At 53.9% G+C, this 12247-nt stretch overlaps 3 protein-coding genes across 3 annotated transcripts; 1 reads left to right on the top strand and 2 right to left on the bottom strand.

Moving 5' to 3' along the window:
* Window positions 1-590: 590 nt before the first annotated feature.
* On the bottom strand, window positions 591-2509 carry acbd7 (acyl-CoA binding domain containing 7). Its single transcript, XM_086155306.1, has 4 exons — window positions 2375-2509; window positions 1092-1209; window positions 940-1002; window positions 591-860 (listed from the first exon to the last, which is right to left on the bottom strand). The coding sequence occupies exons 1-4, from the start codon at window positions 2384-2386 to the stop codon at window positions 787-789; spliced, it is 267 nt and encodes an 88-aa protein (XP_086011432.1). The 5' UTR covers window positions 2387-2509; the 3' UTR covers window positions 591-786.
* Window positions 2510-3170: 661 nt separating this feature from the next.
* On the top strand, window positions 3171-5123 carry rpp38 (ribonuclease P/MRP 38 subunit). Its single transcript, XM_086155308.1, has 2 exons — window positions 3171-3294; window positions 3475-5123. The coding sequence occupies exon 2, from the start codon at window positions 3577-3579 to the stop codon at window positions 4324-4326; it is 750 nt and encodes a 249-aa protein (XP_086011434.1). The 5' UTR covers window positions 3171-3294; window positions 3475-3576; the 3' UTR covers window positions 4327-5123.
* On the bottom strand, window positions 4961-12008 carry nmt2 (N-myristoyltransferase 2). Its single transcript, XM_086155307.1, has 12 exons — window positions 11860-12008; window positions 11330-11447; window positions 10593-10734; window positions 9634-9752; window positions 9422-9513; window positions 8425-8541; window positions 8163-8333; window positions 7931-8039; window positions 7676-7846; window positions 7435-7602; window positions 7122-7259; window positions 4961-6590 (listed from the first exon to the last, which is right to left on the bottom strand). Exons 1-12 carry the CDS (start codon window positions 11967-11969, stop codon window positions 6570-6572), a joined length of 1476 nt encoding a protein of 491 aa, XP_086011433.1. The 5' UTR covers window positions 11970-12008; the 3' UTR covers window positions 4961-6569.
* Between the last annotated feature and the right edge of the window lie 239 nt (window positions 12009-12247).

A 12247-nucleotide genomic window follows, 5' to 3' on the forward strand; every position in this document is an offset into this window, starting at 1 on the left:
GCACAGCTGCACTCCTTCAACTATGAGCGGCATCCTGCCATCCTGTTTCGACGAGGAACAGCCTTCACATTCAAATCCCTGCCCAAAGAGAAACAAGACTCTTGCAGAGACCCAGAATAAACCCCCGCTGCCGGTCTGAATCCCAGCAGGACATGGGGCATTTGGGGTGAAAACCACGTTTGACCAAAACGAATTCACCGTTTAGTAATCAGGAGGAAGACGGACTCACCGAAGCTGCTTTGGAACCAGAGCTGTGGATGTTGACATGTCCCACCAAAAGGCGAGAGACGGCACAAAGGGGAAAGGCTTCCCGGCCCGTATGTGCTCGAAATTCTTCTTTCGGAACGCGTCCCAGCCGATGAGTGGGGTGTGAATACCGTCGGCGGTCGGTTGGGGAAATTAATCTACGGAGCAGAATGAACAACCGCAGCTTTTCTACTTTGTCCTATTTGTGGCCTTCAAGACAAAACGTCTCGTGTTTGTTTCCATATTTTGTTGAAGACACTTTCAGCTAAAAACCATCCAGCAACTGCGACGCTCATATAATTATTGATAAGAACAAGACATAGATGCAGCTCCACGCAGACAAACCAGGCCAGAGACAGATTTTATTTCCAAAAGGCAATGCGCCGAGAATCTTCACATTTAGGAATTCCAGGGGTTGAATGGATCATCGGACGACCTATGGTTTCAGCTTGAGAAGATGCATAGGAGTCGCTAAGTCGCGGGGATGAAGTGTGAAACGTCAGAGACGAGCACATGGAGGCAGGAGGCCGCTCTTCGTCCTCACATCCCGTAATTGCCGATGATTTTCTTTGCCAGCTCCACGTACGCCGACATGGCCTCGTCCTTGGACATCCCTGAAAGAGTACGAGCGCAGACGGGCTTTCAACGAGAGCGGACCCGGCTTTCCGTCGAACCCCTCCGCGCTCTTCTTACCTTTCCTGGAGCTCCAGGCGTCCCACTTGGCTTTTCCTTTCAGGTCCAGCATCCCGGGCTGAGCTGGAAGAGGGAAGGAGCAGAGGGTCGTGAAGCACCAGAGAAGCAGCGGGTCGGAGGAGGAGGCTGTGCTGCGCGGCCGGCCGGCGTACCCGTGTTCACGTCCCCCACCGTCCCCTGCTTGTAGAGGCCGTAGAGCTCCAGCAGCTCCGCGTCCGACGGCCTCGTCTTCACCTTCCTCACGTCCTCCGCCATCTTCTCAAAGTCGGCCTGCGGGTGAAAGCAGCGGGTGTGTTATGTGCGTGGACGGCGGTTCGGCTCGGCCGTTTCTGCTCTTTTGGACACCGTCGTCTCTGAGGGACAATACGGAGGGATACGGGTGCTACAAATAAGAACTCCTGGTTTTCAGGAGTTCTTCTTTGTCATTTATCCTTGTTGATCTCAGCTCGTCCTACTTATTTTTGTTTATTTTTATCATCGCTATTATCACTGTTTATATTCCTATCCTTGTTGTTGTCTTTTTTTTTTTAATTCTGTTGTCCAGTCTTATGTTTGATGTTGTTGTTGTTCTCTCTACTGTCTATTTATTTGTGGATGTAATTTGCTAACTTCTTGTTGTCTGTATTAATATTTATATTCATATTTATTAATACTATAACTGCTGTGACAGAAGAATTTCCCCTATGGGGATTGATAAAGTTTATCTTATAATTCATAGGTAGTTACATAAGATACGATAAGATAAGATAAGATAAGATAAGATAAGATAAGATAAGATAAGATAAGATAAGATAATCTTTATTGATCTCCATAGGGGAAACTCCTTTGTCACGGCATAATGTCAATGCTATAATGTCAAAAAATTTAAAAGTCAAATAAATAACAATTTATAGAGACAGACAGAAGACAGTCGATAGCAAGACATCCACGAATAAAGAGACGGCAGAAGCAACAACAACAACAACAACAGCAGCAGCAACAGCATTAACATCATAGATAATAATGATGAATGAATAATGAATAATGAACAACATAAAGGAACTTATCTTATCTTATCTTATCTTATCTTATCTTATCTTATCTTGTCTTATCTTATTTATCTACACATTTATGATCTAAAAAATACATCTTATAGTGTTTTTGTCATTTGCTCATAATTTAAATTTCTCTGTCGTAAAACTCCAAGGCAGAAAAGCTGAGCATGGTCTTCCAGGCCGTTGCGGAGCCCTGGAGACCTTTTGTTGCAGTAATACCGGAGAAACAATGGGCTTTTCTTCTGGGGCTCCTCGGTGCCAGCTGGGATAAGCTCCTCTGCTCAAAGGGTTCCGGGACAGAGCAGCATCGGCCGGCTGCAGCGCCTGCACGGCCCGGTGATAACCACCATCACCGGAGCGGGATCTCCTGCATCATCTGCTGTGGATCAGAGTGGGGTTACCTGCAGGGTCATGTCGGTGCAGCTCCGGGGCTCCGGTGGGTCAGGCGGGTCCGCTTTGCGACGGCAGAACAGCTGATCGATGCAATAATGCGCGTCCGCGGAGAAGGGGGGCGGGGCCAGCGGGCAAGACTGCAGCTGATTGGCTGCCGCACTCGACCCCCTCCCAGCAGTACACACACACACACACACACACACACATATACACACATACACTTATGGAAGCGCGCACACACATAAATGACGCATGAATTTAAAGCGGTCATCCTGTGAATATTAGACTGGCTTGTGAAATGGGAGGATTTAGGTTTAATACCAATTTAATTGCGGGTTTTTAATCAAAGCTGTTACGTCCACAGTGGCGGTTTGCACGAGGTGTGACGTTTAAAAAGGGTTTACTCCATCAAAAAAACTTAATAGAGACGCATTTACGTGGCATTTTGTGATACTTCTTGCTGATTTTCTAAAACATCTCGTGTTTATTTCCATTTACTACTCAAATTCTAAAATAAATCAAATGAAAACGTTTAATTCTCTTCAATCCGCGATGTTCTTCTTGTGAAGGGGGATACTTTGAGCTGAGGGTGAAAAAAAAGGAAATGTCAGAAAAGAAAAACAGAGAAAATAGTTCATAAACGAATTCCGCTGGGCTAATGGCCATAGTGAATGTAGTACCACTATTTGACGCCATAGCAAGCCATACGCTGTCACTACTAGATGCGCTGTAACATTCCACACTGTCACCACTAGGGGGCGCTATAACAGGGTATACGATTTCGCCGCTAGAGGGCGCTGTTGTCCCGTTTGCTAAATAAAGTTTTTCCATCCGGCCAACATGGCGGCGCCCTGGGAGCCCCTCGCGGACTGAAGAATAGCAACCTTTCTGAGGTTTTCACGGATAAATGCGCTCCCCGAAAGAGCAGGTAGGGAATAGGAAAGGATTTTTCCTGCGGTGAAGCCTTCTTCTAACTGTTTTCGATGAGATTTTACTTCTTACAGCCGGGAGGCAGGCGATAGTTTCCAGTCCTCCAAGCCTGCGTTTGCAAGAAAGCCTTGATAATCAGAGGACATTGACTGTGTTTATTCTTGTATTCTTCATCCAGAAACCATCGTCTGAGAATCACGAAGCTCTTCTAGCAGTCACCCAACCTTCAAGAGAACTTGGCTGATCTTCACTGTTAAACACTTTGTGTGACTGAGGAGATATGGCCACCCCGGGGAAGTCAGGGAAAAAGGAGGGTAGAAGGCCGATTCCCATCAAGACCTCCTTCAGCTCCCCCTTCAGCCTGCAGTGGAACCCCCTCCTCCAAGAAGACAAGGACTTCATCCTCAGAAACCTGATGGAAAACCTGGTTTTGACAGGTCTGGAGAAGCAAGAGGTCAGGACGTTTCGTCCGTGGAGGAAAAAGAAAGGAGCATCTTCGCCGGCGGAGTCGGACTCGAACCGGCAGTGCGGTTGGACAGACGCGACGGTTCGGCGGCGGGTCGCCGTCGGGATCAACGAGGTCACCAAGGCTCTGGAGAGGAACGAGCTGAGACTGGTGCTGGTGTGTACCTCGGCGAAGCCCAAACACATGACGGCTCACTTGATCACCCTGAGCGCCAGCCGCGGCGTCCCGGCCTGCCAGCTGCCGCTGCTGAGCCAGACGGCGGCGGCGGCGCTTGGGCTGAAGAGCGTCCTGGCGCTGGGATTCAGAGGCGACGGGCCCTTCGCCGACATGGTGGACGCCATCGCCACCAGAGTCTCCCCGCCGTTGGTCCCCTGGCTTCAGGAGGGGCTCGCCGACCCCGAGGGAGAGGAGCAGAAGACAAAAGGGGTGAAGAGGAAGTGGGTGGACGACAGTGAAGAGTCCTCCACGTCTTCCACGTCCTCCGCCCTGCAGCCCCTCCAAGTGAAAAAAGTAGTCCCTAACCCCGCCAAGAAAAGGGATGTGAAAAAAGTGGCGGCCAAATAAAAGCTGTCCTCCACACCCAGAGGATACCGTCGCCGCCGCTGCGTCAATTTAAGTACTTGAACGTTTGTGTCCCGAGGGTCACCTGGACTCGGCTGGGAGGGGAAACGTCTCCAGCAGAAGATCTGGCATGGGCGGCGCAGATCTTTGACGGGTTTGCCGATTGTTTATCTATTATTCTGCACATTATTTTTGGATTATCGATACAAGAATCAGCCATGCTGATCGCTGCCGAAGGTCTTCGATGCGACGCAACCGCAGTCAACTAAAACCATTGGAAACTCACCTGCAAATCAAATTTATAGTCCTATTAGGAGAGTAAAGCTACCAGGAACCAACTCCTTTAGAAAAACAAGCGACGCAGCATCTTGTTTTTCTTGGATTCCTCAGCAGAGGAATCCAAGAGACATGTGGTGCATCAGGGGCGACTTCATGAGCCGGGGTTTCTTCTGACCGGGTTCGAGCTGGAAGCCTTTCTCCGCTTCCACGTGCGAGCGGCCGGCTCCTGAAAGGTCCTGGTCCTCTGGAGGGGCTGTGGGGGGGTTTGGAAAGGGTTCTTGTGATGGGAGCAGAATATTGGGTTGTGCTGAAACCCGTACGTGGCGAGCGGGTGCGAATCATGTCGGGACAGCGGGGGTGCGTTTTCAAAGTGAATTTATTCAAATATCCATGCTGGTATTAGCCGACGTGTTGAAACGGGAGTATCTGTAGGTGGTCATGTCTGGATGATGCTGGTAAAAGTCCCTCAGCATTGTCACAGCTTACGATGGATCTGAATAAAAATATTGTTTCTTCCGTTAGAGAAAGCTGTTGTCATTTCAAAAGTGCACCCCCATTCCAGAGTCTTTAAAAAAACAACGACAGAGAACCAAGAGAAGAACCCATAAGGCAGGAACTCGCAGTCCGATTCTCACTAAAGGGCCTGGCTTGGAACAACGACGCTAGAAACCACAGCAGCAAAACAAACTACATGCTGGACCATGGGACAGGCAACATCTGAGAGGCACGCCAAGGGCCGGGGCCGCCGGCCCGTCACCGGCCTGGATTGGGAAACCAAAGGGGCGGCGGCGGCCCCCGCGGCTCCGGGCCGGGTCCAGGGCCGGCCCGAAGGTGCGGGAACCGCTCCTCGCATCGCCTGACCTTTCCAAAAAAAAAAAAAAAAAAAGGGTTTTCCAGCAAATAAAAGGCAGGGCTGATGGAGACATTTGAACACCGTCGTCGATTGGAGTTTCACGTCTTTTAGCTGCACGACACTGGAAAGTAAGAGCGAGCGCGGGGATGGAGATGCACGGGGGGGACGTGTCCGTCGGGAGGGGGAAGGAGCGGGGCGTCGTCGGGTTCTGCCCCGGAGACGTCCCGCCGAGGGTTCCTCCACGGGAGCCCGGGGCCCGTGGAAGACCCGCGGCGGGTCGGCCTCTGGATCCATCCGCTCGTGAAATGCTTCCGACCGCAGCTTAGCTGGCGTAGCTTATTCTCTCGGGGTAGTAAATGCTCGTTGCTCCGCGGCGGACCGGATAAACCGCCTTCCCTGACAAAACCCCGTCCACATGCACGCGGGAGCCCGTGACCGGAGCCCTCGGACGGCGGCGCGGCTTCAGGGTAGATCCAACAGAAGGTCCGGTGAGGAGCGGCACGCCGGGACCCGCGAACCCGAGTCCTTCTTCTCAAACAGGAACGCGGACATTGTGCTTTGTTGATGCCATATTCACCTCGCAAACACTCGCTCCGCTGGAATAAATATGACGTGGCTTCCAATGTACGGGTGGCTGTATATTTCGAAGCAAACCGTGTGAGGCCTCCGCAGGACGCCCTTCCCCGGTGTCTCCTGCCGGGCAGATGTTTGTCGGATCGTTGGTTCCCCGTGCGTGCAGCTCCGCGGGCCGAAGGACAACCGAAGAAAAGTCACAACGTCGAGGCCTCCTGTAGAGTCAGACGGCGGGGTTCGGGATGTGTGTGTATGTGTGTGTGTGTGTGTGTGTGGCTGTAGCAGTATCAGGCATAGCATGACTTCACATTCAAGATGTTGATGAAGAGAGAGGGTTTCTCCTCCCCGGGAGCTGAGATGTTCTTGATGACGAGAGTCGGGAACGAGCGCTCGGGCGGCGGACGGCTTCCCGGCTCCCGGGTCGGTTTAACGGTTGGAGTTCTCATTGTCTGTCTTGGGCCGCCTGCGAGTCCAGGGGCTGCGCCGCCAGAGGTGGTCTTACCTCGCCGTCAAGAGTCCGGAGCGGCCGAGAAGAGACCGGCTACTGGAGGACCAGGCCAACCTGGAACACACAGAAGAACACGGACGTGTGATTAGGTCCGGCTGCTCCACACTGAAGTCGTCTTCTGCACGTCGCTCTCTGAACTGTGCGGTCCCTGGACCATGAAGGTAAGGTGAGGACCATGTCCGAACCATCGCCCTCTGACTTTATCTCCAGAACATCGAACATGCGCTGCTCTTCTGACGGACTCTTCTCCATCCTCCTCACTCCCAAAGAGAACCTCCACATCTTCATCTCGGCTGCCTCCAGCTCTTCCTCCTGTCTTCTCCTCAGTCTCACTGTGTCTAAACCATCCTGTCACCTCCATCTTCTCCACCCATCAGGAGACCTCCCACCTGACATTCGGAATGACTGTGTTTGTTTCGCTTGCCATGCAGCCGTATGGCGTGAATCACCTGTCCGTCAAACACGGATGTGTACGAACAGCTAAACGGCCGGGAGTTACCATGACAACCGGTGCATCCGCGTGCATATTTTGGCTAGCGTTCACGGCGTCGTTTGCACCGGCGTGCATCTTCCGGGGCTTCTCACCTTCTCGGGGTCCATCGCCGGACACTTCCAGTTGTAGAGGTAATACTGCAGGTTCCCGTCCCCGATGCCAAACTTCAGCTTCTCCAGGAAGGCCTTATTCTCCATCAGATCCAGCGCGTTGAAGACGTCGAACCCCTTCTGTTGAGGAGACCGGACGGCTTGAGCGTCAGCAAACTTTGTTTTTTTAAACACGTCTCCTGATCGCCGCCTGGGAAACGCTCTTTGCGGGCAGCTGACGAACTCGCGTGCTGAAAGGTGACCTCCTGCCCACCGCGTGTTATGTTAGCAAATACGTCTCGGCCGTCCGGCTTACCAGTTTGGCCAGGATGAGCGCGTCGTTCATGAGGTCCAGCAGGGGCGTCTGCGTGTGCACGCTGTAGAAGGAGTACGCCGCCTTCAGGCTCCGGTGGAGCGGGTGGTGCATCACGGTGGAGGGCAGGGTGTAGAAGCTGGTGAAGTCCGTCAGGACGCCGCCGCCGCCCTGGAGACCACAGTCCTTTTTCACGACGGAGACTTCCAGAGAGACCCATTCGGCGAAGCGGCGAACCGGTTACCTCCACGACGTATGTGTCGATGATGTTCTCCTGCGGCAGGAACCAGTGGGCCACCTCCTCCTCGCCCATCGAAGGCGCCAGCTGGAAACGTCTCAGATACTTCTGGAGCAGCTCCGTCACCTGGCGGATGTCGCGCCTCTCCATGGGCCGCAGACCCGGGGTCTTGGTGCTCTGAGGTGGACAGAGACACAAGAGGAGGCGGATGAGGCGCCTCCTCCGGGCTCGTACTCACGGTGACGGGGCTGGAGCCTTTACATCTGGAAGTCTGTAGAGCTTCATGGTTCTCTGCAGCGTCATGTTTCTGCTCAGGTGGGAGAACTTCACCTCCACTAGCTTTCTGGGGTTCAGAGAACGATGCCAGTACCTTCAAAAGGGGGCAGAGGAAGAAGAGTGTTCAGAGCGAGGTCAACAAATCTACATTTATGTTGCCCGTCGATGTCTCCTGATGGGATCTCTGAAGGCATCGCTCATTCCATCTTCGGCGTACCTGCACGTGGACACGGGTTTGGGCAGCACCACCCCGGCTGTGTAGACCGCCTGGAATATCCCCTCCAGGTTGACCCGCCGGGTGATCTCCCTGATGAGCACCGGGGCCACGCGCTTTGAACGCAGCTTCTTGTGGACACACAGGAAGTTGATCTCCACCATCTTCTTCAATCTGAGGCGGCAGAGACGAAGACAAGGGGCTAAAGCGGCGACTCCAGCCACGGACCCGCCGTGGGAACGTGCTCGGCCCCCCGAGCGCTCACGTGTCGTAATTGCGTATCTCTGCAGGGATGGCGCTGATGAAGCCGACCAGCTTCTTGTTGGAGGACACTCTCACTCCGCAGTGCCACTGAGGTAACCAGCCGGGAGGACGCAGAGCCCTGAGGAGGACACGGGACATCCGGGATGAGACACTGCATCCGGACGTCTCCATCTCCTGATTACATCCAGTGACTTAAAGGAGCGACAGCGAGGAGACAGCTTCAGAGAGCTTCTGAGTGCACTTGGAGATAAGTGGGATGAAGAGGCGACGGGACTGTAGTCTGCAGAAGAAGTGAGGGGGCCGTGCAGGTGTTGCCGGATGCCCGGTTTGGTCTTCGTGCCTCTGCGGCGGTAACCTTCTCTCGCACGTTCAAGGAGCCCAAACGTATTTCCCGCTTGACCTTTCACCAGCAGCGTCAACATCTTCACGGGGACGTTCTCGGAGCCGCTCCAGGGACCCGACAGCAACCTAACCTCACACCCGTCCACCGACGCTCCATCCCCAAAATGAAAACCTATTTATCTACAATATCACAAGACTCGTGGGGCTTCACAGCAAAGTCCTACCGGTGCTTCGGCCCAAACAGCCAAGCCGCAGATGTTAGAAAACAATCTCAAAGCCCCTCAGATGCTCCTCACTGCTGTCGCTAACACTCTGAGAGACTCCACCCCAGTCTCTGAACTTCATGGAGATGGGTACAGAGAGTAACGGGGGTTTATTTTTATCTTCGCCAACCATCTCCTCAGCCGTGTCCTTGTGTTTGATTGTCTCTTAAAGAAAGGAGAAGTTACTTTTCATGACTGACTGATCAAATACGACATCTCCAGGGGATGAGCGGGAAAAGGGAGGAGCAGCAGCTTGGTAGAAACGGCAGAAATGCATACAGTGTGAAAGTGAGCGGAGCACTTAACTGATACACCGTCACATATGTGATGAAAATGTCACACACACACACACACACACCAGGTGCTGTCCACCTCTCAGAAGCGGATGCTCACCATTTGAGGAAGCTTGGTGAATAGTCGAATCTGAACATGTTGTCGTCGTCCTCCACGTAGTTCTCATTGAGCAGTGTGTACAGCTCCTTCAGCTGGGAGACACACACACACACACACACACACACACACACACACACACACACACACACAGCCGGCACGTCAATGTTCACGCCTGGTTCCTGCAGATGTTGGCGGAGAGCTACTGTACTCACCACGTCTGCGCTGCTGAGGTCCAGGGTGTCCCACATGAAGCCCTGAGGTAATGAATATGGCTCCTGTCTTATATTCTCTTTGTCAGCTTCGATGGGCCCGTGACTCGTCACCACCTCGTCTGGACAGACATTCAACGGGTACTCCTGTCACTACCTGTCAGCTGATGCTCGACATCTACTGCGGCTTCTGACGCACCTCCTCGTGGACATGTGAGGAGGTGGACAGAGGGAGGCATCAGAGGCTTATTTTGGGAGTGATCAAATGTTGAGTCGCAGGCGTCGCACTCAAAGTGAACGTACTCCACGTGGACTCACATCTAGAGAAGGTGGTGGTTTTGTCCGGGGAGAGAGAATTTGCAGAACCTGAAGAAGCCTTCACTGAGCTCCACACTGGACCTAACTAGCAGCCCTTTTACCAGAGTGGAAAATCCTGTTGAAATCTCTTTTCAAAACGAGCCGTTTAGCTCCTGCACTGTCATTCGTTTATCTCCAATAACATGCGGGGCGTCTAGAAGAGCAGCAACCGTGTGGGAGCTGCTGAGGGCTCCAGGCTTCACTCCACTGCCTGGTGCAGAGACATGAATGGAGGCTCTCAACTGAGCGCGAGGTGTGAGGGCGACCGCGCCCCGCCGCCACCGCCGCACACGCCGAACAGCTTGTCTGAACACCTGGTCAAAGAAGGGCAGGCTTTGCCCGCACTGAGCCAGTAGATGGCCCTGTGGGGAAAGCGGAGATGAGCCAGCACCTGCAGAGCCCAGTGATAACGGCGCTGAAGATAGGGATCCAAAGGGAGATGTCTTTAATATCATCTCCTACGTGGACTGTTTCTGTGGACACGCAGCAATAACAAATCTCCGTCTGTGACAGCAGTAGTTGAGGAGGAGTGGTGAATACATGTGCGCTGAGAGGAGGAACAGGTCACATCGAGTAACAGATGCATCTGCGGAGAAGGCACTTACTTAACTTGGGCACCGGCTGCGTGTCCCAGAACTGGTATTTGTGCTTGGAAGCCTCGTCGATGCTCTTCGCGGGACCCTGGCAGGACAGGAGCTCCATGGCCCTCTGGATGTCCTGGAGCTTCTGAATGGGCAGGCCGGGATTCTGCGGACACGACAAAGCGCAGAGACTTTCAAAGTACTCGGGACCAAACGAATCCATCCCCGGTGTGTTTAGCCACAATTCGCCCTGGTTGTGTGAGCAAAAGTGCGCTTGCATCCTCTCGCGGGAATTGACTTGAAACACTGGTGCTTCCCACTGTTAATCTGTTAGGGTTGCTTTACATGTTGAACTTTACATGAGGAAGTTAGTTTGGGGGCTCTCACTTTAAACATTTTTCTTACATTTTTGCCAGAGAAGGGCCAATCCGTTAGTGAGCACACTCACTGACTCCAGTGTATTTGTCCACCTGCAGTCCACTCAGCCGGGAACACCGAATATCAGAGGGAACTTTTAAATCCCTTCCATGCACTCTTGTTACATCCCCGTGTGTGTGCGTCCATATGAAACCATCTCAGCAGACTTAGTGATGGATGCAGTCAGATCAGGCCAAACTCTGACTCTCCAGTGTGTGTTCAGCAGACGACCGGATGAATGTTGCTTGTCCCCGGAGGGGATGCTGCATTCCCGGCCCTGCGCCGGAGCACCGGAGCACCGGAGCACCGGAGCACCGGGGGGTTCGCCCGGCTCCTCATCCCACCTTGATCTCCTGAGAGTCGGAGGCAGAGTCGGACTTGGCTCCCCCCGAGCTGGGCTTCTCTTTCTTCCTCTTCTGCTTCTTCTTCTTCCTCTTGGCCCCCAGGTCTCCCCCTGGGCTCCTGGGGAAACGACACACACGCAGGCCCGTCAGAGGACGTCTGTTCCCCGCGGGCTCCCCCGCCGGCCGCGGGCTGTCACCGAGCCGCTGACAGCGGAGCTAGCTAGCGGTTAACGGGCTGTCACCCCCTCACCCTCGGCGGGACGACCTACAAGCACCGCGGACGCCCGAGCGGAGGAAAGGAGAGGGGGTTCGGACCCCTAGCCCGCCCGAGCTGAGCCTCTCCGTGCGGCTGCGGTCCCCGTGGGAGGCCGGCCCGGAGGCGGGGAGCCCGGCTCCGTGTGTCGGCTAACCCGCTAGCTTAACCGCGCTAGCGCCTCCCGAGCGGGCAGCGCCACCGACGGGCTGCCCGAGCCCACCCGCTCCCTCCCCCTCGCACCGGACCGGACCGGGCCGGACCGGGCCATCCGCACCCCTGCATGTTCTCATTCTCCTCCTCGTTGTCCCCGTCTATCCCGCAGGTGTCCTGGTCGTCCAGCTCCAGGCTCTGCTGGCTGGCCGCGGACTCGCTGTCCTCCGCCATCGTCCAAGTGTTTTGAAAAATGTCAGTTGCGTCTGATGGGAGACCGCGGAGCACAAAGACACCGCCGGAGGAAACTACGACCTCTAGCGGCCACCGGAGGTACTGCAGTCGGGCCGCCTCATCTTCTTCTGAGGCAATGTGGAAGATGCTTGCAAGACTGAAAACACGTCGCCTGGTTTTGGCCGATGTCTTGTCGGTATAGTCATGGTATGAATTAGACTGAAACGTAAACGTGCATCTAAAACATAATTGCATGAAATGCATTCGTGTTCAAGACA

The sequence above is a fragment of the Fistularia commersonii genome, chromosome 11 (genome assembly GCF_037954325.1).
Source record: "Fistularia commersonii isolate RoL2024-O1a breed Wild chromosome 11, RoL_Fcom_v1.0, whole genome shotgun sequence".
In the NCBI taxonomy this organism is placed as follows: Eukaryota; Metazoa; Chordata; class Actinopteri; order Syngnathiformes; family Fistulariidae; genus Fistularia; species Fistularia commersonii.